This window comes from Heterocephalus glaber, unplaced genomic scaffold (genome assembly GCF_053883595.1).
Source record: "Heterocephalus glaber isolate CG9 unplaced genomic scaffold, H.glaber_assembly_v1.0 deba00000331, whole genome shotgun sequence".
In the NCBI taxonomy this organism is placed as follows: Eukaryota; Metazoa; Chordata; class Mammalia; order Rodentia; family Bathyergidae; genus Heterocephalus; species Heterocephalus glaber.
In genome coordinates this window covers 458,248-482,791 of record NW_028258142.1, presented here as the reverse complement: position 1 = coordinate 482,791, position 24,544 = coordinate 458,248, and the positions used below count along the sequence as shown (strand labels likewise).

The window sequence follows — 24,544 nt, the reverse complement described above, 5'->3', positions numbered from 1 at the left end:
CTGCAGAGACACAAGAGGGTGGTCAGAGGTGAATCAGGAAGACAAGACACACAGGGAGGTCAGGGAGGTCAGCAGTGACCTGGGAGAACAGGGAGACATACAGAGGTGAGCAGTGTGACCCAGGAGCACAGGTAGCCCATTGAGAGACTGAAACCAGGTGTGACTTGGTTTGGGTTTGTACCTGCTCTGCTACAAAGGTGGACAACCAGCAAGGAATGAGACAGCCCCATGAAAAAGGCAGCTGCTCCTCACAACTGCACATGAGTGCTGAGCATCTGCCTGAGGCAACTGCAAAACACCAAGAGGTAGCCAGTATGGTGGCACATATCTATAATTCCAGCATTCTAGGAGGCTGAGGCAGGGAGATTCCAAATTCTAGCCCAGCCTGGATTATTTAGCAACTTAGCAAGAACTTGTCTCAAAAAAAAATAAAACTAATAATGTCTGGAGCTGGGCGTGGTGGTGTACGCCTGTAATCCCAGCACTTGGGAGGCTGAGGCAGGAGGATCACTGAGTTTGAGGCCAGCCTCGACTACATAGTGAGTTCAAGGCCAGCCTGAACTACACAGTGAAACCCTGTCTCAAAAAAATTAAAAAAACAAAAAATTGGGGATGTGTGCAAAATCCCTGACTTCAATCCCTACTACTGCAAATAAACAAACAAAACACCACAAAGGGGCCTGGTGACCCTGTTGGGCAAAGAAGTTAAGTAATTCTCCCAATATCACATCACAGAGTAAGCAGGTGTGGGATCCTATGGGTTTAACTCCAAAGCCTGGAAAGGTCAGGTTCCAGGGTGACAGGAAGTGCAGCTGCAGTTCTGACCCCAAGACCACCTGTCCTGTCCCTCTCCCAGGCAATCTTCCTGGGTTCTTTGCTGTGAGTGACCCTGGAGCCCTGAATGCACAAGCACACTGTCCACCACAGCAAGGGAGACAAGAGGTCACTGCTGGCACAGGGTAGCACCCTGTGCCTGGTGATAGTTTTAGCTGCCTAGATGCCCAGCTTGTACTTTGCACTTCAGGTGGGACATCTTGTGGGTGATCACGCAGCTGTTCCCTGGGACAGAAATGTAACTGCCATTGAGGGATGGGGAAGGGAAGACAGGTAGCAGGTCAGGTGCTTGGGCCCATCCTGAATGACTTGTTCTCACTTGTAGGCACCATGAGGGCAGACATTCAGGTTCTACATGGACCCAGAGTGTTCAGTTCTGCCTGTTGGAATTTTCAGTGTGTTACTTCCCCTGAGACAATGAATTACCTTTTTTCCCCACACTGAGTTTTCCATAATACTTCAGCCTCAACAGCATCTTCAAAGAGCAAGTCCCAGAAGTTCTGCTACCCAGTAGCTTCCTAAAGCACCCTGAGCTTAGCCTTGACCAACTAGTAGTGAGCCACCCTCCCCCCAAGTCCCTCCATCCCTGGACAAAGGAAAGTGCTGGTTCTAATTGGCAAATAGGTGCAGTTCAGGAGGCCCACCCTCAAGACAGAGAACCCTGTAGGAGGAGCCAGTATAGGTGGGAGGGAGACTGTCACTCAGGGACCCAGGCTTTCTACTTCTAGGTCATTCTGGGGGCTGATGGCCTATGATTACTTCTTCAGGCCCCTACTGTGGCTGTTGCCCTCTTCAGTACCTCTTGGCCTGACCTCCTCCACCACCACCACTGTTTTAATCTGGGTTCCCATTACCTCATCCTCGGCTGTAATATTCTTCTTCCAAACTGGAATATCAGGTCACTGTTCCTAAAATACCTCTCACCTCATCCTTACCCTAGGCAGCCGTCAGAAATGCCTTTTCCCTTCATGCCAGGAAGATGAGAGCCAGCTCCTGCACCTGCTTGGACTGCCTTCCAGCCGTGGCCCATTCTGCCCCTAGCCATGACAAGGGGCATGACAAGCTCTTCCACCACAAGAGCTCACCCACAATGAAAACCTACCCAAAGTAGACCTCTAAAAGTGGTCTATGATCCTAGGTTATGCAAAGCTCTCTTAGGTGAGACATCAACAATATGAGCATAAGAAAAACACACACCGGGCTCATCAAAGTTAAAATCTTATGCTGTAAGGGACACCAGCAACAAATGAAGAAGATAACCACAGAATGGGAGAAAATATTTATAAATCATGTATTTGAAACATTTTAATATCCAGGATATATATATATTTTATATATTTTTTGACTCTTACAACCCAGTAATAAAAAACCCCCCCACAAATAACCAATTTAAAAATGGGCAGAGAGCCTAAACAGACATTTCTCCAAAGAATATATAACAGAGGACAATAAGCACATGAAAAGATGCTCAACGCCATTAGTCAGCAGGGAAATGCAAATCAAAACTGCAATAAGCCAGGCCCAGTGGTGCTATAATCTCAGCCACTCAGGAGGCTGAGGCAGAAGGATTGCAGGTTTGAGAACAGCCTGGGCAACCCAGTGACACCTTGTCTCAAAATAATAAATAAAAAGGTCTGAGGATGTAGCCCAGTGGTAGAACATTTGCTTAGCATAAGTGAGGCTCTGGGCTCAAACCCCAGTACAGTAAAACAAACAAACCAGCAACAAGACACCATTACACACCCACACGGATGGCTGGAAAAAAGGGCAGACAAGTGCGGAAAGGGCCTTGGGGAATCAGTACCCTACACATAGCTAGTGGGAATGTGCAATGGTACAGACACCACAGAAAACAGCTACAGCCCCTACCACACGACCCAGCCATCCTAGCTAGGCATTTGTCCAAGAGCAAAGAAAACAAATATCCTCCTAAAAACATGCACATTAATGTTCAGGGAAGCATTAGTCATAAAAGCCTGAAAGGTGCTGAACAACTCAAATGTCCATCAACTCAAGAATGGATAAACATAACCTGGTACATTCATATGAACCATTATTTGGCCATAAAAAGAATGAAGTACCAACATATCTACAACATGGTTAGACTTTGAAAACATTCCACTGCAGAAAAACCAGATACTAAGGGGTACACGCTGTAAGGTCCATATATGTGAAGTGTCCAGAAAAGGAACAATAGGAGAGACAAAGTGGATTAGTGGTGGGTTGGGGAGGGGGGTGGCAGACACAGGAGCCTGGAACAAATGGAGAATAACTGCAAATGAGTACGGGTTACAAATCTTTAGGGTGCTAAAAATGCTCTAGAATTAGACTGGTAGATGCACAAACTGTGTGTACACCAAGGTTATTAAATGGTACACTTCTGGTGATTTATGGCATGTGAATTACGTATCATTTGAGTTATATTTTTTTAATGTCCCAGGGCTTTTAACTCTTTATTCCAGCCCTCCTGTTCCAGTGGACAGGCCAACTAGCCTGTGTGTTCCAGGGCTTGCTTAATCACACATGTGGTACACAGCACCTTCCACTCACAGATCTGTCAGCCTCTTATGAGAGTGACAAAGAGATGCTCTGTTCCCAAAAAGGCTATGGATCTAAGGGGCCTGCACAGGACAGGCGAGGTGCAGAGCCAGCTCCTGGATGCGACCTGCAATGGCATGAGGCCACCGTCTCCGACGACTCAGCCAAGTGGCTGGAATGGCCCTGAAAGAACACACAGATGTGCAAAGTCTAGTCACCACAGCCAAGAAGGGTGGCCTGTGCCTCAGCTTCCTCCTCAAGGCCTTGGCCATACCTATCCGCCGCCTTCCATCACCCCGTCCGTCCTTACGGCCTCTTATCCGCACTCACAACCATGGCCGTGCAGCAGGGTGTCTGCCCCACTCAATCTACAATGTCTCTGCCTCCAAGTTCTGCATTTCCAATGTGTTCCCCGGCGCATTCCTTCCCTGTTCCTCAATAATAATGAGTCCTAATGCTGGAGGCTGAATGCTCGGCCTCCTCTTATTATTTGCTCCCACCCTCGCGCTCCAATAATTACTTGTTAGGGAACAGTCTTTAGATCTAGTAAAACCTGGAGGAAGAAGGATCCAAACATCCCCATAGAATTTGTCTTTCGGGGTTTTTAATGAGTAAAGTTATTTTAAAAGCTTCATTATTTCTTGACACTGGTTCCAAAGCCACAACCACTTCCTGTTTTTCAACAGGGAAATTATTATTCAAAAGTATCTCTGGCAGTTATTCCAAGGTAGAAACAGTGTTTGTGTAGGCATGTGTGGGAGGGTGTGTGATGCATGTGTGTTAATGTGTGTGCAGTTCTAGGTGCATGCTTGTATGTACATGTGTGAATTTGCACACGCAACCGTACAGATGTGTGGGTGTAGGTGCCTGTATGCATGAAGGGGCATATGTGTGTATATGTGTGTTATGCATATCTGTATAAGCATCTATATAGGTATATCTCTAGGTGCAAGCCTATGGGTACAGGCATGTATATGTATGTACACCCACTTGTACATGTATGTGCTGTCTGTGCCTTGGGGGCATTTCGTGTACATGAGCCTGTTGTATGCATGTATGTGTATGGGTCTTAGTGTTTGCGCACACCTGTGTGTAGGCATGTATGAACACTCATTTGTATACATGTGTGGCTACATGGGAGGTACATATGTATATGCATGAGTATGTGTATATAGAGGGCATATGAATGTATGTGCATGCGTCTAAATGTCTGGAGGTCTAAATACACACAGTGTGTGCACACCAGTGTGCAGGTGTATGTGTGCACCTATCTGTGCATGTGTGTCTATTAAGGTAGGATTTTCCAGAAGGAAGTATGCTACCAGGATACTCAAATTAGGCAACTCAAGAATTCACAAGTCTCTCTGGTTTTAAGCATCCTAATGACCTTCTGTTTGAGGTGCAGTTGAAGCTGAGGTCCTGACATAGATTCCAGGATACCGATACCTCCCCAACCGAGGGCAGAGGTGCTAGAGGGTCCTTGGAGAAAAAGACAAAATCTTCACACTGTCATGTTACTCCACCCCACCGAACTCCTGGTTTTTATGCATCTAAAAGCACATATACTTCCATACATATTTTAGATACAGCGTTTTAAATCCAACACTGCAAGTAACTATATTCTATGAAATTCATTTTCAGACACCACTGACCACAACGGGTTCAACAATCACATATCCCACCAGATCTGTGGGTACCACAATGCTCCAGCTAAAGAAAATCAGGATTTACCGGAACCTGAGACATTCCAGTCAGGCTTCATGATGGGCAATCCAACAGGTATCTGGGAGATACACAAACAGCACATGCCTGAGCTTAAGCAGAACCCAGAATGGGGCAAGGGCAGCACAGGAGTCCAACAGGAATAGATCTGTGAGCCCTACTCAGAGCCTGCAAGGAGACAATCCAGCAAGAAAGACCTTTCTGGGGACCACAGAAAGACCCCAGGACCAGCATCAACCTTGCAGCAGTGGGAACAGGCCGGCACCCAAAGCAGCCCTGTACCTGCCCCAGGGAGCCTCACCAGCAGGCAGCTGGTGGTCTCTGCAGATCCATCCCTTTCTAGCTCCATGCTGCCTTCTCCACTGTACCTCAGCCCTCAGCTGGAAACAGAGAGACTAAAAGCTCCTTGGCATCCAATGCTGGGGTTCCAGATCTCAGATCTGGAAGAAAAGCTGCCAGGCTTCCAGAACTTGCTCATGGGTGATGCTAAAACCTCAGTAAGAACTGAGGTGCAGGCGGCACCTGAGCAACAGCAGTTGTGGTCTTAGTGCTCCCATATTAGGTAGGGAACACCCTTCTCATATCTGAACTCCAAGTCTGAACATTTGGGTCCCTCCAACATTCACGCTGAAACTGGACTCCTAGGCCACAGTACTAAGAGCTGCGCTCTCCCTTCCACCAAGTCTCTGGAATGTTCATATGCACAGGAAGAACTGACCTAACACCTGAGCCTAAGCTCATGTCCTGAGAAAGGCCTGTCCCCTCTCCCCGCAGGAACTCAGATTTGGGGAGGACTCCCACATTCTTGACCAGACAAGGGCAGCCCCTGTGCAAACCACGTGGGCTCCACAGAATATACACTTTCCTCCAGGGAGCTGGAATGTTGGCCCATTGGAAGGGCCCTTTGAGTAGGTTTCACTGGGCAGAATGCACACCCCGTCCTGCATGCTCCTACAAAGACAGACCGCGCTATGAGACCCTCACCAGCAGAGAAGGGACAAGAGTGCAACTGTTGGACTGGGCCTCAGGCCCTCACCACATGGCTACCATACTCCCTGCCAGGTGTGAGTATAAGGCTAAGTACAACAGACCTCCTGTGGAATCTCCCAGCATGGAGTACTAGGGAACTCCACACAGAACAACAGGGCTCCTCTCATGCTCAGTCCAGGCCCAATTCCAGAGCTACTCTGCTCCACAAGCATAGCAACACACCCAGAGCAGACACTCACCCTACATGCCCACTTCCCGTCCTGGCCAACTTCCCACCACCTGTCAACCCCAAACCTGAGCCCCAGGACCTTCACGGGCCGGCCCCACTAGTGAAGAAACTTCCCAGGCCGAGCTCAAGCTTCCACCCACCTCACTGCACAACTCCAGTGACCCCAGAGATGTTCATTTGCTGTGGTCACACTCACCAGCTCAGATCCCTCCTTCATACCTATACACTATGGCAAAGCCCAGACCTGTACTTAAATGACTCTCAGCCATGGCCACAGTTCACACCACTTGGAGCCCACACCTACACCTACCTATACCTCACACCCGCACCCACATCACAAACTTGTCCCAACGCCTCCTACCTGAAGCCACAGCATACACCTGCATCCCAGCACACCTCTATCCAACTTCACACCTGCACTCACACCTTATATATGCACCCACACCCCACACATGAACCCACAACACATGCCTCTACTTAAAGTGCACACCTGCATCTCAACACATACCTTTAGTGTCCTTAGTAAGAAGGAGATTGAAGGCCTCAACGAAAAGGAGGGATCGGGTCCTCAGTGAGAAGTAGGATGGGGTCCTCAGCAAGAACTAGAGTACTGAGTTAAATAACAGGCTGGTCTGCTTCCTCTTCCTTAACAGTTGATCTGTTGTGAGCAAAACTGTTTCCCTTCAGCATCGCCAATGAACCTGTATTGCTGATGTGCCAGATACCATCTCTGGAGCTTATTCCTGCAGCGCACAGGCAGCGCTACTTTAGTCTGGTTGGTCCTCACTGTACTTGCACCCACCTCTGCCCAACGTGTTAGCAACTGGAGGCCAAGCTGGTCCCACTGAGGCAGTGCCACAGAGTTAATGGCATCCATGGGAGGGTCACCGGCCCTGCCCTACCCCTTGTCTTGTGGGCAGTCTGCCTGCCCCATCCAGCCACCCTGGCATTTTGCTCCTCAAAGTCTCAATCTCAATGGGCTCTAACAGGTCATCATCACCTCAGGAGAGAGCTCTTCCACCCCATCCCACATGAACACATCCACCCAGACAAGAGACCAAAGGACTGATGTGTCCACCTGTTTGATTCCCCTGTATCTACAGGTACTTGGACAGTGTCACAGTGCTGTGGCAGCACTCCACAGCAGTACCCCTTACCTCATGCCCTCCGTGGAGCGGTGGTGGTGGTTGCGGTACAGTTGTGGCACACCCAACATGGCCTCGGTCAGCACAGCCAGAAAGCCCAGCGCCTCCACAAACACGGCCGAGTCGATGGACAGGTAGGTGATGTAGCCCGCCACACCCGTGAAGGCCAGGACACACTGCACATAGTCAGTGAAGCTGCTCCAGTGCCAGAAGTGGTGCAGATCGAAGTCTAGGGACAGAAGAAGAGAGCCACCTTAGCTGGGTGAGCAGGCCAAGGTTCAGGCACAGGTAAGGACAAGGGATGGAAAGATCACATCAGTGTGGGCAGGGAGGGGAACCCAGAGACCAGTTGTTATGGGTGAGATCTGTGCTCACTTTGGCAGCACATATACTAAAACTGTTATGGGTGGGATCCAAGATATCCCCCAGAAGGCCCACTGTGTTGAAGACTTGATTACCAGCTGATGGGCTTTGGGAATTAACTGGACTGTGAAGGCTCTAACTTCACCAAATGGATTAATCCATTTATGAGTTAGCTCACTAGCTGACAGGGCTTATTAGGAGGTGGGGCTAAGCTGGATGAAGCAGGTCATTGGTGGAAGGTAGCTTTAAAGGTTGCCCATTTCTGGCTTTTTCCTGGCTGCCATGAGGTGAGCAGCTTTCGTGCACCATGCCCCATGTCGTGCTGTTTCTGCATTCCAGCCAGGAGATCATGGACTGAAACTTGAAAGCATGAAACAAAATAAATCTTTTCCCCCTGTAAGTTGTTTTCCTCGGGTATTCTGTCACAGCAAAGTAAAGCTAACTAACACAAGAAAGACACCAAGAGACAGGTCAAGGTCACTGTGAGAGGATCAAGGTCAATGTGGGGAGATGAAAGTCAGTATGGAGACAGATGAACTATATGACAGTACGGTCAGGGTAAGAAGGTCAAGGTCATGGTGAGGAGAGCTAAGAAGTTATGGTTGGTGTTAAGATGTGAAGTCATGGTTGAGATGGGGAGATATGAGCAGGCCAAGGACACTATGGGGAAAGGTGAGCTGCACTTGCTTCAGATCAAGGTGCTTCTTTCTCATGGATCCTTTTACAGTTATCAACATAAAAGTTGCTAACTCTTTTAATTTCATTTAAGTGTTCTAGGAAGGATTGCTCTGTAGCCCATGGAGTCTAATTTCTGGGTTAGAACTGTAGCTCTGCCTTCTATGCACCCAGCTCATGAGGACCAATGGACACCATTATTATTATTACACACTCCATCACCAGAACAGTATGACTTGGATCATGATGTATCCCGTGGAAACTACATTCATAAGTACTCACGCAAATCAGTGAATTAAATGACACTTGGACAGATGAACACAAAGCATTCTGTGCACATCACACACCAGTCAACCTGGAAATCTACTATACACTCCATTTTCCATGCTCAGCAACTATGAAGGAACTGCTGCATCCTGAAGCCACCCAGTTCTCACTGTAGCCAAGGCCCAGGTGAAATTCCAGTCAGGACCTACCTTCCTAGAACTGGGGTTCCTGTCCCACCTGAGCCTCAGGCACATTACCAACTTAATGATAAAACTCTGAGACAGCTCAAGCCCACTATGGGGCCAGGGTCCTGCAAAGGGAACTGAGGATGTCAGGAATGTGTCATCTGCACACACCCCTCAAGGCCAGTATACTTTGCTGGGATTCAGTTAGCCTTCATGCAGAGCCTTCAGCACACCCAGCACTCATGGAACCATTCTGAGCTCCAGTATGTGTTTACCAGGCCTGAGGGGGTAAGCACCAGGCTGCTCCAGATGAGGACCCTGGACCTAGGAGGGGCTTTCTCCAGGGTACCAGGGGAGAGCAGAGGCATCAGATGGGGGTCTCTGTCCCCTTCTCCAGCACCTCTCCTTCTGTACCAGCCCTTCTAAGTAGTGCTAGGAACTGACCTTCAGAGGTTAAGCAGATTCCTGACAGTGAACTTCTGCCTGTAGAAGCCTACAGGCCAACATGCTATCAGCAGCACATCCTGTGCTAGTGACCAGGGACCCAGAAGCCATGGAGGCAGCCCTTCAGCTGGATCACAGGGACCTGGACAATGGACATCTCCTGGCCAGTTAGTCATCCAACAGGCAGAGAGCAAGCTTGGAAAGTCTGATAAAGGCTGGACCTAGTGTCCTGGGTTTACCTCCTGCACATGGAAAGGGTAAGAGAAGCTCTGGAAGAACACTAAGTTTTAATAATCTACAAAATATGTATCACTTATAACTTCTGAGGGTGGGGCAAATATGCCTTTTGAATCTGTATGATTTGCAACAATAAAGACAACCCAATTTAAAAGTTAGGCAAAGAGTTTGGACATTTCTCCAGGAAGACAGAGGCACATGAAATGATGCTCAGCATGACTAGTCACAAGAGAAGGACAAGCTCTCTGTGTTCACAGAAGTGAGTTCAGGGAGCTGCCCCAGTGCTCCTGTTAAGGAGAGGAAACACGGAGTACCATGCAGACCCAAGTAAAGCCACAGGCAATTTTAAAACAAATTTTCAGCTGCCACTTCCTGGCCCTCCACCTTACGGGGACCCCTTCCCTACAAAGAAATGCTGACCCTAATCAGAGGCTTCAAAGGAGTCAGGACCCAGATATTAGCAGCATAGGCACATGTAGGAAATATATGCCAACATGAGGGACACAGGAGATCTCCATCTCCCCTCAGCATTCCCAAACCCTTGATCCTATAAAACATACCCCTCAATGTTCTAAAGGTGCATTTGTTTTCCACCTAAACGAGGGGCATCCTGTTATAGCTAAACTAAGCCTCCACAGAACTGATCTTAAAAAAAAGATAACCATGAAACCCATTCCCAATCTCAGTGTAATTATTTATTCACTCTCAAGTTATGAGCATCACTGTTCAAAGAAAAAGAAGGCAGCTAGCTGGTCACTGCTCCAAAGCGCATCTCTGAGCAGCTGCGGAGGCACCTTTGGTATCCATATGCCTGGGGCAAAGTATGCTGCTGGACATCAAGGCCTCCAGGATGGTCTCTGCCAGGGAAGGGCAGGTGCAGGGGTGGAGGTGGGCACCTGCAGGGAGGATTCTATCACCCTCCCCTGTTTCCCATCTCTGCTGTTCTGCAACACCTCCCAGGAGTCAAGAGTCAGGGGACCTCTGTGTCTCTGCACAGGGACACTTATGGGTCCCCCGGGGTGGGGGGTGTAGCTACCTCAGGGGTGCCTACCCAGGCCACAACTCTGTGGTCCAGTATGTATAGGGGTGTGACCAGAAAAACAACTTGCAGTCAGTTCTGGTAAACTGAGGACCTGTATGACTCTTGGTACTACATGTAGTCCCAAGAGTTAGAATGCCAAGAGACCCTGGGCCTACCGACCATCAGGAGCAAAAACACATGAAGGCAGGATTTTCTGACCCTCACAGGCCTCACCCTGAGGGCAGTGAGGAAAGTGTAGGAGGGAGACCCCATCAATGACAGGACAGACTCAACTCCAACTTTTAGGGCTTATAATCAATTCCTGACTCCTCCGGCAGTCCATGAGCACCCTCATGTGGCCTGCCTGTGCCAGTTCAGGCAGTCCTTCCTACTCCCTCACTAAAAGCAGCTCTCTCCTCAGCCCCAGGCCATGTTGTAGCTTTGTAGTATCTAGGACAGTAACAGCTGCTGGGGAAAGGAAGCAAGCTGCTAGGTCTAACACAGGCATGGGATGGGGTGGTCTTTTCTCCAGGCCCCTGCTAGGCCTCTGCTCCAGCCTTACCTTCCTTACCACTAGAAGGTACAACCACCCTTGGGAACTGTGTTCTCAGAAGACCCTGACAAGCATCTAAGGCCCTGCTGGCGAGGCAGCCCTGTCTCGGGTCAGAAGAGCATCGGGGGTCTACCAGACTCTTGCTGGGCCTCCAGCTCCCACCTCACGGGTGCTGGAATTGAGGTTGGGATGCTGGTGACTGCTGAGGGTGACCAGGAAAAGGTGACTCACACCCAGCACAGCATGAAGTGGGGCCCAATAGGGGAGGGGCTGTTGTGGCAGATGGAGCTGGGTCAGGAGAGCGTGTCCTGATAACACTATGGCCACAGCACAACACAATGTTCCTAAGCTCCACTGGCAAGTTAGGATCACTTCCAAGGAGAGCATATTCCTCTCCACATCCCCAAAATACTCAGTTCCCCCGCTGCAGACCCACAGCCACAGCCTCTGAGGTCCAAGAGGGTCTCCTATCATAGCTGGGGTGGCGACCCACACCATTGGTGGTATCGCCACAACCATCCCTACATGCTGTGGACTCAAGATATTGGGAGCCCAGCCTGCCACTGGGAGCCCTTTTCTTAATCCACGAACCTGAGGGTGCATCAAGGAGGAATTCATGACAGAAGTGTAACAAAACCTTGACCACTGGGTTCATTCCCTAAGGGTCACAAGGAGCAAAATCCCCAATGTGAGGAATGCTCTGTGAAGCAGCTCCTCATATCCCCACTGAAGAATGAGTCACAGGGCCTAACTCCGGCAGGGAGCAGCCCAGATCCACTCTGTGGGGACAGTGCCAATCCACCTGAGTGTACAGGGCCTGGGGGCACTGGGCCATTACCAGACATGCACCTGCATGGCCCCAGAGATGCGTGGATCCCCAACAGCTCTCTCATTCTGTGCTACACCACAGTGGGAGAGGACTCACATTCCTCCTTTTGTAGTTTTAAACCAGCCAGGAAGAGACAGGTAATGTTAACACTTCCAGACCTCTTAGGTAGACAATTAGGATGCAGAGCGAGAAGGGTGTGGCTCTCTGCAAAGGACAGATCCCAGCAGCATCAAAACATGGCTCTAGTCCGGGAAGGGTGACTAACCAAGAGCAAAGCCAGCTTCCCACATAGACAGCCTGCCAGCCTCAAGTCCAAAGCAATAGCGAGGAGCTTTCGGTGATCAGGAATAACATAAATATGTTCCACATCTCCAAACCCCAAGGCCCTTCCGGACAGTTTAGACGAGCAGTCTCCCTCCTGCCCCAGGGTCCAGCCACCACGTGGCACTAAGCATCGTGAGGCTCATCTGGGTGAACAGCACCCATTTGACTTTGAGGACTTAGTACAAAGAGGCAAGAGATCTCCTGCCAACAGTGTCTACGATGATGACATGCTGAAATGACACTGCAGTAAAAAGCAGAAATGTTAACTCTGCCATTGTTCACTTTATTCTTTTTATGAGATGGGTCCTGTTTAAGTTGCCCTTGTTAATCTTGAACTTGCAATCCTCCTATGTAGCTAAGATTGTGAGGATGCACTACCACACTCACTTTTTAAATGAGCTGCTAGAAATGTAAAATTCCACATGGTGATGCACGCCTGTAATCTCAAAACTCTGAGAGGCCGAGGCAGGAGGACCACAAGCTCAAGTCCAGCCTGGACAATTCAGTGGCATAGGGAGAACCTGTCTCAAAAAAATTTTTTTAAATAAGAGTGCCAGGCTCAGTGTGAAGGCCCTGGGTTCAATCTCTAGTAAAATAAAAAGAAAATATTTCACATGTGGCTCACATGCTGACTGCGTCTATTTCCACAGGGGCCATGTACAGGCCAGCGCCAACTTTTCCTTTGTCCTAAAGGTCAGTTATCCACAGATTTTAAGGAAAATAGCAGGACCTGCTGCAGAGGGAGGAGAAATGTCTCTCCTGGCTTTTAAGGCCGAGGATCATGACCCTGGCCCATACCCTTCTTTCTCTTGCCCACACCAGGTACAGGGCACAGAGCTTGGCTGGGCCAGCGGAGGCCCAGAGATTCCAGACCTGATATGCTAAGCAATGGAATCCCATCCCAGAAGGAACTGAGTAGCAGAGCCAGATGCAAGCACATCCCACATTCAAAACCGCCATGCTGGTTTCCAAAGGGCACCCGCTGAGAAACATGGAACACCTACCACTTCACAAGGACAAAGCCAGCAACTACTGAGACTATGTCCAGGTCCAAATCTGAGGCTGTGTCATGGTACTGACCCTAATGATGACCACCAAGGCTCCCTGTTACTGTGGTGGTCACAGTAAAAGCCAGAGGAATAGCAGAGCAGAGACGGCTGTTACGGGCCATCAGCAATGTGCTGCCTCTCATTTCCAGGAGCCTTTCCCCTCTATCCTTATTAACATCCAGTCTACGAGGGTCTGCTCACGTGATACCCTATAGACAGGTGAGAGAGGTGGAGGCCACAGTTTCTGTGGTCTGTCCTCAACACTGATGCCTGCAGAACAAGTATTCTATCACCGTGGGTTGACAGGACACAGCCTCTGGTCCCACAGCAAGTTTATTACACAGTTCTGCAGCAAGCTCATTACACAACCACACCACTGAATGAGCCCCAGAATGGCCCTGGCCTGGGAGGAGGAGCCTTCAATAAAGGTTCTTCCCAAATCAAGAAAGCACCTTTGTTTTAAGAGTTTTAAGGTTATCTATTTCTACAGCAGGACTTCAGGACAGTGCTTATGCCCGTCCTTGACACTAAACCACCTCAAGCTGCTCAATTATTCCTCAGCTGCTGACATGAAAAAACACAAACCAGTCATGGGGCCAGTAATCCTAGGACTCCAAGAGGCAGAGGTAGGAAGATGGCAAGTTTGAGCTCAGCCTGAGCAACTTAGTGACTTAGCAAGACCTTGTCTCAAAACAGAAAGTGAGCTGGGATGCAGTTCAGTACAAAGGCCCTGGGTTTAATCCTTTTTCTTTTTCACAAAAGAAAAAGGAGAAGGAGAAAAAGAACAACAAAAGAGCATGTTGCTAGCCTGAGACATTCTTCCTAATTGCAGCTTCCAGCGTTTCAAATTAATGACAATGGTCAATTGAGTTCTTCTAGAACAGTGCCACAAAGATCTCCACCAACAACCATAACTGGTAAATATTACAAAAAACAACCACTTAATCCTTGGAACATGTCATATGAAATGCACCTGGAGAAATAGTTATCCCAGAAAATCTAAACAGCAGTAGAATAGCAGTCTGTGCCACTCGGGCCAAGACCTGTGTCCATACTCACCATACGATAAAGGTGCAACTCCAGGTGGAGCAACTAAGACAAGGGGCTCTCTTTCCTCCAGCACCAGTACAGGGCAGTGGCTGCCAGCATTTCTCTTCAGCCTGCTCAGCCCATCCTGCTCCAGCTCCCTTCCTATCCACACTGCTCACAGGACAGAGCTCCACCCCAGGATGGGGAAACACAATGGTGTCCATCACCCAGCCTCAGCTAGTTCACCAGGTGAGGCTCCACACCACAAAGGCAGGCTGAGGAGACCAGAAGCTACTACCCTAGCCTGTCTGAAGGTGGCAGGTTGCTCCAAAAAGCTCACTGATGCTCTGGTCACCAACTCCAAAGCAAGATTTTAAGATTCTGCTCTGGGGGGAGGAAGCATAAGAACAAAGAGCTCCACAGCTCTCCCCAGGGAATGGATACTTAGAACAAAGCACTGGGACAAGAGGTGCTGACAGAAATAAAAAGGCCTTAGAGATAAATGATAAAGAGATCGCTGGTTGCTCTAAGATCAGCTTAGTTCATCGGACAGATCCACGAAGAGGGATAGCTAAGGAGACCCTCCTGGGGGCAGACCAGCCTCAGTGACCACCCTGCCCCACAATGGTGCACTGTCCGCCCAAGGCATTACAAAACCAAGAAAGCAATCACTTCGGTTAGTCCAGGACAACAGATGGGTGTGGTACCCCTGGAGAGACCACCCAGGAGTTTAACAGGGGACCAGGGCCAGTTAGCACCAGCAGCCTACAAGAGGACAGGCTCAGAGTCTACCCCCAACCAACCAAATCAGGGCACCTGCAAACAAGCCCCTCCCCAGGTCCACCATTGCCACATTTACCTAAAATGTCCAGTGTGTAACAAAAAAGGGTGATACGCAAAGAAACAGGAAAATGTAGTTCATACACAGGGGAAAAGGCAACAACAAAAGAGGACAAAAAAGACTTTAAAACAGCCATTATAAATATGTGTGCAAAGGACTAAAGAAACTAAAGCAACTACACTACAAAGAATTAAAAGGAGGCATGAGGACAGCATTCCATCAAATAGTACACATCAGTAAAGGGACAGAAATGGTGAAGAGAATCAAACAGAAATTCTAGAGTTGCAAAGTACAACTGAAACAAAAGATTCACTGTCAAAGCTCAACAACAGAGCTGAGCAGATGCAGAGACAGTGAGCTTACAGAGTCATCAATAAAAGCATGCAACCTCAAAAACAAAGAGAAAATAGAAAAAAAGAGAAGAACCTTTGCGAACTGTGAGACAATATTCAAGGTACCCACACATGTACAATGAGTATACTAAAGGAAAGGAAAGACAGAGGAAGGAGCAGGAAAGATACTCAGATTGTGACTGAAAACTTCAAAGGATGCAATCTTAACCTAACACTCAAGAAGCTCAATTAACTCCTTGTGCAATGTACAGAAAGACATCCACAACTTGACACCTCCTAATCTAAATGCTGAATGCCAAAGAAAAAGACTAAACTCTCAAAAGCAACAAGAAAAAAATGATTTGTCACTTACAAGAAACCCCAATAAGATTAACGGCTGACTTCTCATCAGAAACAATGGAGTCCAGAAGGCAGTGGGACAACAGTCAAAGGGCTGAAAAGAAAAAGAACCATTAACCGAGTTTCTTATGGTAAAACTTTTCTTTTTAAATAAGGTCAAAATAAAAACATTTCCAGGTAAACAAGAACTGGAGAATCTGTTGCTGGCAGAGCCACCCAATAGGAAACATGAAAGTAAGCAAGCTCTCCTGGTGAAAGCAAGTGACATCAGAGGTGATTCAAATGCACATGAGAAAACGTAGCGAGTACATAAAGGTAATTACTGTATGTCAGCTATTACAAAGGAACACAAATGCACATTTCTTCCTTCCCCTCTCAACTGGCTTAAAATGCAACTGCAGGAAACAACATGTGCAGTGTTACTTGGGAACCTTTAACACAGACACAGATATTTGACAATAACAACGCAAATAAAACTGGGGTAGTAGAAATGAAGCTAGGATTGGCAGAATAAAATTTTTAGAGAAAGGAGGTGATAGAGTTGGTAAATCAAATCCACAGAAAGAAATAAGAGCCAGAAAGGGTAAATACAGTTAATACTGTAATGCTGTATTAGACATTTGTTCTCCTTTTTCCCTCTGCTCCAAAGACATAAATCTATACAAAGTAACAATTAGAAAAATACATTTTTAGATCTATGAGATGTAGAGACCCAGTATGTATAAAAATCATACCACCAAGCCATGAGTAATGGTACATGTCTGTAATCCCAGCACTCTGGGAGGCTGGGGCAGGACAGGGCAAGTTTCATTCCAGCCAAGGCAACTAAGCAAGACTTGGTCTATAAATACAAAATAAATTTTTAAAAAGGAGTTGGGATGTAGCTCAGTGCAAAGAAGTTTAATTCCACACACACACACACACACACACACAAACACACACACACAAAAAGCCATCTAAAAAAGGGAGAAACAAATATGTGGGGGTGAAGTTTCTTATCTCACAAAAATTAAACTAATATAAATTTGAAGTACATTCTGTTAAGTTAAAATGTGTACCATAACAAAATATACTTGTTAATGCCTGTGATCCCAGCTACTCAGGAGTCTAAGCAGAAGGATCTCAAGTTTAAGGCCAGCCTGGGCAACTTGGTAAGTCTGTGTCTCAAAACAAAATTAAAAAGGGTTGAAAGATGTAGCTCAGTTCTAGGACCTTGGTTCAATCTTCAGGACCAAAAAACAAAGCAAAACAAAACACATTTTAAGCCTTAAAGCAACTACCAGGAACTCTCAACATAGAGTTAAAAACCTGTAAAGAAGCAAATGCCAGGAAAAATCATGGGAATATAGGAAATGAAAAGTAAGACACAGATATAAGTCCAAACATTAAACATTAAATGTGGCCAGGGATTTAGCTCAGTGGCACCACGCCTGCTTCGCAAGAGCAAGGTCCTCAGTTCGATCCCCAGTACCAAAAAAACCAAAACATTAAATGTGAATCAAACAATCAGATAAAAAGTAGGATTGCCAGAATAAAAATTTTAAAGACTCTTCCCATATATGTTGTGTACAGAATATACACTTTAGATTCAGATAGATCAAAATTATAAGAACAGAAAAAGATATACTAATCACAAACAGCAACCACAGGAGATCTCCAGAGGCTATACTAATAGTGGAATAAGCTTTAAAACCAGAAGTATCACTAGAGGTAAAGATGGACATTTCATAATGACAAAAGCATCAATCCATCAGGAAGATACTCCCACTTAACAATGTGCCCAAAGGCACACACACTTAACAATGTGCCCTAAAATATACAAAGCAAAAACTTGACAGAAATGAAAAGGAAGAAAGAAAATTCAAAAACACTTGGAAACTTCAAAACCAACTTCTGTAATGGATGTAACAATTACGCAATGAATAATTAGGGAAGCAAAGACCTAAGCAATACTATAAACCACTAGCCCTAACAGACAGCTCTCTCCTCCACCCAACAAGAAAACACACTCATCTCATGTGAACATGACTGTTCTCTATGACAGACCACAAGTTAGGCCTCAAAACTTGCCTTAATTTAAAAGTATTGAAATCAAAGTACGTTCTATAATTCCAATGAAAATCAGGAATCAGTGAAAGAAATTTGGGGAATTCACAAACATATAGAAGTCACAGTGTACTCCTAAATAATAAAAAGGCCAAAGAAGACTTCATGAAGGAAATGAGAAAATAATGTACAATAAACAAAAACAAAACACAACATATCAAAACTCATAGAATGCAGCTCCAGCACTGATAAGAGGTAAATTGTGGCTGTAAACATCTACATTTCAGAGTAAGAAAGAAAAAAAAGCTAAATTTAACCCTTCACCTTAAAGTAGAAAAAGAGCAAACTAATCCCAGAACAAGCAACAGAAAAGAAATAATATTACAGTGAAATTAAACAAACTAGAAAGTACAAAATCAATAGAAAAACATCAAGCAAACCAAAAGCTAGTTTTTTGAAAAGATCAGTAAAATTAAAAAAACCTTTAACCAGTGATTAAAAAACAAAGATAGGGACTCAAATACCAAATCAAGAATAAGAGAGGGACGGCGATTAGGGACTTCACAGAAATAGAAAGGATTATGAGGGGAAGGGAGGATTTAAGAGAATGCTGATAAAAACTGTGTGTCAAACAACTTCAATGGGATGAATAAACTCCAGCAGACAAACCAAAACTTAAGAAGAAACAGAAAAGCTAAATAAACTTCTAACAAGAGACTGAGTAATTTTAAAACTTCCCACAAAGAAAAGCCCAGACCCAGACAGCTTCACTGAGTAACTGTACCAAATCAAGAGAAATCAATACCAATCCTTCACACTCTCTTTAAAAACAGAAGGGGGGGGGCAGGGATTTAGCTCAGTGGTTCTGCCGCCTGTCTCGCAAGTACAAGGACCCAAGTTCGATCCCCCGGTACCAAAAACAAAAAACAGAAGAGGAGGAACTACTTCCCAATATTCATCCATTTACTCATTCATTCATTTTGTAACACTGGTGACTGAACCCAGGGCCTTCCCACTGGGCTATAGCCCAAGCCCTTCCTTATTTATTTATTTATTTTGTGGTACTGGGGATCGAACTCAGGACCTTGCGATTTCAAGGCAGATGTGGTGCCACTGAGCTAAATCCTCAGCCCTAATTTTTCATTTTGAGACAGGGTCTTACTAAGCCACTAAGTTTCCCAGGCAGGGTTCAGACTTGCAAATCTGCATCGCTGTCCCACAATACTGGGATTATGGGTGTGCACCACCACACCTAGCTCCCTATTTATTTTATAAGGCCAGTAGTATCTTAAGAATACTATAGGCCAATATCTTTTAAGAATAGGGTCCAAAAAGTCCTCAACATAATACTAGCAAACAGCATCCAGTTGTAAAAAGTATTATGCACTATGATCAAATGAGATTCATCCCAAGAATGAAGAGTTAATCCAACACATAAAAATCAAACAGTGTAATGTACTGTATGTAACGAGAATAGAAAACAAACCACACGATCATCTCCACAGATGTAGCAATTCACCTGGCAAACTCCAACATTAGTTCATGATAAAACGAAACAAAACTGTAAACTCAGAACAGTAGAAAACTCCCTTCAGCTATTAAAAAAGACAACTATGAAAAATCCATGTAACTGACACCATGCTTAATGGTGAAATAACAAAGGGCTTCTCACAACACTGAAAGAAGACATACTCAGGAGGCTGAGGCAAGAGGATCAGTTCAAGTCTGAGGCCAGCCTGGACTATATACTGAGTTCAAGACCAGCCTGAACTACACAGGAAGACCCTGTCTCAAAAAAGCAACAACAAAAAAACAGACAAGTATGTCTATTCTCACCACATGTATCCAGGGTAATTAATTAGGCAAGAAATAATAAAAAGTAGCAGATTAGAAAGGAAGAAGTAAAACTGTCTCTGTTTGCATGCAAACGACATGATCATATACAGAAATCTACTCAACAACAACTACACTTAAAATAGTTCAGCAATATTGTATGATACCAGATCAGTATGTAATAATCAACTTTATTTCTACAAACTAGCGATGAACAATTCAAGATGCAAATAGGAGACAATTCTATTTACAACAGCATCAAAAAGAATTAGTGTCGAATAAAGTTAACCAAGGAAATCTAAAATTTGTAAACTAGATTTTCTCCTTCCTTCCACCTTTCTCCCTCTCTCCCTCCCTCCCTCCCTCTCCCTCCCTACACACACACACACACACACACACACACACACACACATCCAGAAAACAGGCATTTAAGAACTACTTCATGCTTAAGAGAAGCAGTGCTGTGGTGAGTATACTGTAGACAAAGCCATGCTTGGTAAAACCATTCACGTGCACAGTTCAAGGCAAGCGCAGAGGAGGATGGGACGGCAGAGGGACAGAGTTTCAGAGTGAAATACAGCAAACGTCTTCATGGCAGCCTCATGCAGCATGGTACATACCCAGACAGAACCGCCTTGGGGGCACTTTGAGTTCTTCATCCTTACTGTCTGCAGCTACATTTTTAAAAAGAGAAAAAAACAAAGAAAGACAAAAACAGACTGGTTTTAACACTGGTAAGCCACTGTTTCCCAGCCCTTTTTGCATTTCTTTAAAAAAAAAAATCTTGGAACAGAAAGTCCACAAGATTTTCATGTCTATGCATTTGAAAAAGCACTTTCTGAACTGTTCTCCAAATCTACTTCTACCACTATCTTAAGAAAGTACATAAGGGAAAGGGAAGGAAATATTGGACCAAAGCCTTTAAACGTCACATTTTTACTTCATTTCTAAAGTCAAAATAAAAAAAAATTTATAAAAAGAAAATAATAAATTTAAAAAATTTTTTAAATTAAAGAAAAAAAAGTCAAGACAGTATAAAGCCCAGTGTCTACTCTGGTAACAGAAAGCCTTATGACCCCCATTTCTCTTGTAGGCAGCACAGCAGTATGAAAGCCAGCTGTGATTCAATATGGTTGGCACAGAGCTGAAACACTTCTACAGGTTGTTGATAAAGCTATTTCAAAGCATACAGGGCAATAAGTCCACTGCAAAAAGGCAGCTGGTTCAACATGTGAATTTGACACACATGCAGCAGAGACAGCACGACACAGACACTCAGCCTGCCAGAGCAGGGATGTCCAAGAGACAACCCAGGATACTTGAAATAACAAGTCACAGTTCAACCTCCTATATGCTATCCCAGGACAGCAGCCAAAGGCCCTCCATGGGCAGGGCACCTCCAAGGCCACTTCTGCGGAACTGTCCTTCTGTTCAGGATGGAAGTGACTAAAATAGAAATGGGATCACAGGCTGTGTGTCCCTGGCCTAGGATGGTTAATTCCACCTTAAAGTGTAGATGTCACAGGTAAACAGCTAAAGGTAAATACTAGGTGACCTCTGCTACCAGGTGTTGCTCTACTCACAGAGCAGGTCCCCACTGCAGGTTGCTTAGGTGGAGTAGTGACCTTTCCCCAATCTGAGGTTTACAGAACAAGCATGCCACAGAACGTGGATTCTCCCTCTCGCCCTGTACCCTCCCCAACACCATGGATTTAGACCAATTTCACCATTCACTGGCACCTCTTCTAAAGATCAAGACCCACAAGAGGGAAACCAGGATGATGGGAAATGCCTGTAATCCCAGCACTCTGGAAGCCTGAGACAAAAAGATCACAAATTTGAGCCTAGACGGAACAATTTAGCAACTTAGTAAGACCCTGTCCCAAAACTTTAAAAAACTGAAGAGGAGCCAGGGAGGTAGTTCAGGGCAAAGGTCCTAGGTTCCATCTCCAGCACTGCAAAAAGACAAAAATCCACAGGATAGGGAAGAGAGAGCGAGAACATGTCAGAACATGCCGGCACAAATCATAGCCACAGCATGTGCTCAAGTCAAGAGGTAGGGAGGGTACAGGCTAGACCTAGATCTACTGAGAAGTTTAAGCTTGGGCGTGAGAGACAGGAGGTCCTGCACTCTGAGCTGAGAAGCCAGGCCAGCTATAGATGGCTTTGGGAGGGGCTTGGGTCTGATGGTGCAGACATTAAATCCACCCGACTGTGTGGGCCCAACACCTGGCTAACTCCAACAACAGAAAGTTTAGCGGTCTGTTTGCTCTCCCCATCTCCCATGTGATCAGGAATACACTTCAGCTTGAATGCTTGCCACACCCTGGGGTATATGGACAGAGGGGCCTCTGGAGCAAGCAGGGGAGGGGAACCTCACAAACCCACAGGCCCAAAGCTAGGCCAAGAAAGCTGTGTCATGGGGTGCACAGAGGAACCTGAAAAGCAGGAGCTGCTGGAGTGAATACAGCCCAACCACAGACACTGTTAACAACCACACCCAGTAGGAAAGGCAGAGCAGGATTCAGCATTCACACATAAAAACATGAGTATGCAAACAAAATGAGTCTAGCAGTGACTCACTAGTCCTCCCTCACATCTGGTGGATTCCAACACTGCAGATCCTGGAAAGAAACCATTCATTCAAAAACACTCATTTCTCTTTTTACTCATTACTTTTTTGGGGTTTGGTACTTTTTTCTCCTCTTTTTATTTTGTTCTGTATTTTTTCATTTTTCTAATTTGTTCTTTTCTGTTACTATGATCTACTTCTTTTTTCTTTTACTCCTTAATAAGATCATTTACTTCACTTTTCTCTCCTCCTTCACATCTTTCATTTTTCAAATTTTACTTTTTCCATTTTCCTATTCATTGCCCCATCCATCCTTACTAGTATTATTATTAAGCTTTATTAATCTTTAGGTATTTAGTTGACTGTATGCTATTATTCTTGAATTCTTTTCTATTGTCATTAGTGGTACAATTTTTGCATTCAGTAGATATTTAAGGTAGGACAATATTTGGTTTGTCTTTGTGTCTGACTTACAGATATCTTTTCTATTGTTAAGGCTGTTGCAGTGGTAGTTTGCATTGGTTCGTATAATATGTCAATATCCAGCTTACCTTTGACTCTATCATTGTTGATGATTTCATTGCTACTGCCAGGACAGCATAGTTTTTGCTATTAACTTTTTGTTGTTGTTGTTGTTTTGTTTTTTGGTACCAGGGATTGAACTCAGGACCTTGAGCTTGTGCGGGAGGCAAAGGAACCACCGAGCTAAATCCCCGGCCCAATATTGTTTTTACTGTATGTCAATATCTGGTTTATGTGTCATCAACAATATTGCAATCAATTTCTGGATAACTGGGTGCTGGTCCAATTACACTGCACCCTCCTCCCCAAATTAATGGAGGTGTTTTTATCTTGGGACAGAGACAAAGGCATATAGTTAGCCAGACCAGAGTGCTTCAGTGAAAAGCAGACACTAACTAAAGAGGAGATACAGAGATCACTATACTACCAACAAAATATTTCTGTTATAATTGACCCACAACCCTCAGCACAAAAGAGAAAGAAAGAAAGAAAGAAAAAGAAAAAAGAAAGAAAAAGAGAAAGAAAGAAAGAAAGAAAGAAAAAACAAGGCCACAAAGTACCTCCCAAAAGTCTCAACTTCCCCAAAGTTGATCCATGGGGGATAGATGGAAAGGAAATCAAAAGCCAAACAACTGAATTATATGAAATGATAAGAGACAAAAAAGACAGATCAATAAGGTGCTCAACAAGCTCAAAGATTATATAACAGACAATTGACTCAATAAAAAGTGATCAGTCGGATTACAGAAGTCACTAATATAAAGCTTGCTGAGCTAAACAAAGTGATATAAAACATGAATGACAGTTTAGCAAAGAATTAAGAGTCTATGAAAAGGTACCAAACAGAAACCCAGAAGATAAAATATTCTATTCAAAGTATGGGGAGCAAGCCAGGCATGATGGCACACACCTGGAATCCCAGCCCTCGGGAGGCTGAGGCAGGAGGATCACTGTGAGTTCAAGGCCAGCCTGAACTGCATAGTGAGACCCTGTTTCAAAAACATAAATAAACACAAAAATATGGGGAGCAGAAGTGACCAAGATGAGGTCAGACTGTCAGAACTAGAACACAGGGCTGAGGGACGTGACCAGTTATTCAGAGATTCCTTAAAAACAACAAGATAGCTAGGCATGGTGGCATTACCCTGGAAGGTAGCATTATCCTGATTCCAAAACCAGGTAAGGATCCATCCATCCAAAAGAAAAAGAAAAAGAAAACTACTGTACAGGCCAATCTCTTTAATAAATGTAGATATAAAAATCCCTTGGGCCAGGGATTTAGCTCAGTGGTTCTTCCGCCTGCCTCGCAAGCACAAGGTCCCAAGTTCGATCCCCGGTACCAAAAAAAAAAAAAAAAAAAAGCGAGTAAAAAGGCTACACACACACACACACACAAATAAAAATAAATTTTAAAAAATTAAAAAAAAAAAAATCCCTACTGCCAAACTGAATGCAATAAATTATCAAAAAGATCATGCAGCCGGGGATTTAGCTCAGTGGTTCTGGCGCCTGCCTTGCTAGCACAAGGTTCCGAGTTCGATCCCTGGTACCAAAAAAAACCCGAAACAACAAAAAAAGAAATAACCTTAAAAAACAACAACAAA

The 24,544-nt window shown here is 45.4% G+C and overlaps 1 protein-coding gene across 7 annotated transcripts in view; it reads right to left on the bottom strand.

The window, feature by feature from the left end:
* Slc66a2 (solute carrier family 66 member 2) overlaps positions 1-24,544 on the bottom strand; it is a 43,116-nt gene that overhangs the window by 5,267 nt on the left and 13,305 nt on the right. For 3 of the 7 annotated variants that reach the window (XM_087190958.1, XM_004861908.4, XM_013078550.3), the window contains exons 4-5: positions 20,467-20,520; positions 7,471-7,687 (exon numbers count right to left, since the gene is read on the bottom strand). In XM_087190958.1, the coding sequence (XP_087047084.1) occupies positions 7,471-7,687; positions 20,467-20,520 (271 nt within the window). Of the gene's footprint in view, positions 1-6; positions 7,057-7,470; positions 7,688-15,980; positions 16,062-16,701; positions 16,809-20,466; positions 20,521-24,544 lie in introns of those variants that run through there. The other 4 variants (XR_015443023.1, XR_015443022.1, XM_087190970.1 and 1 more) reach the window with 4 other exon arrangements.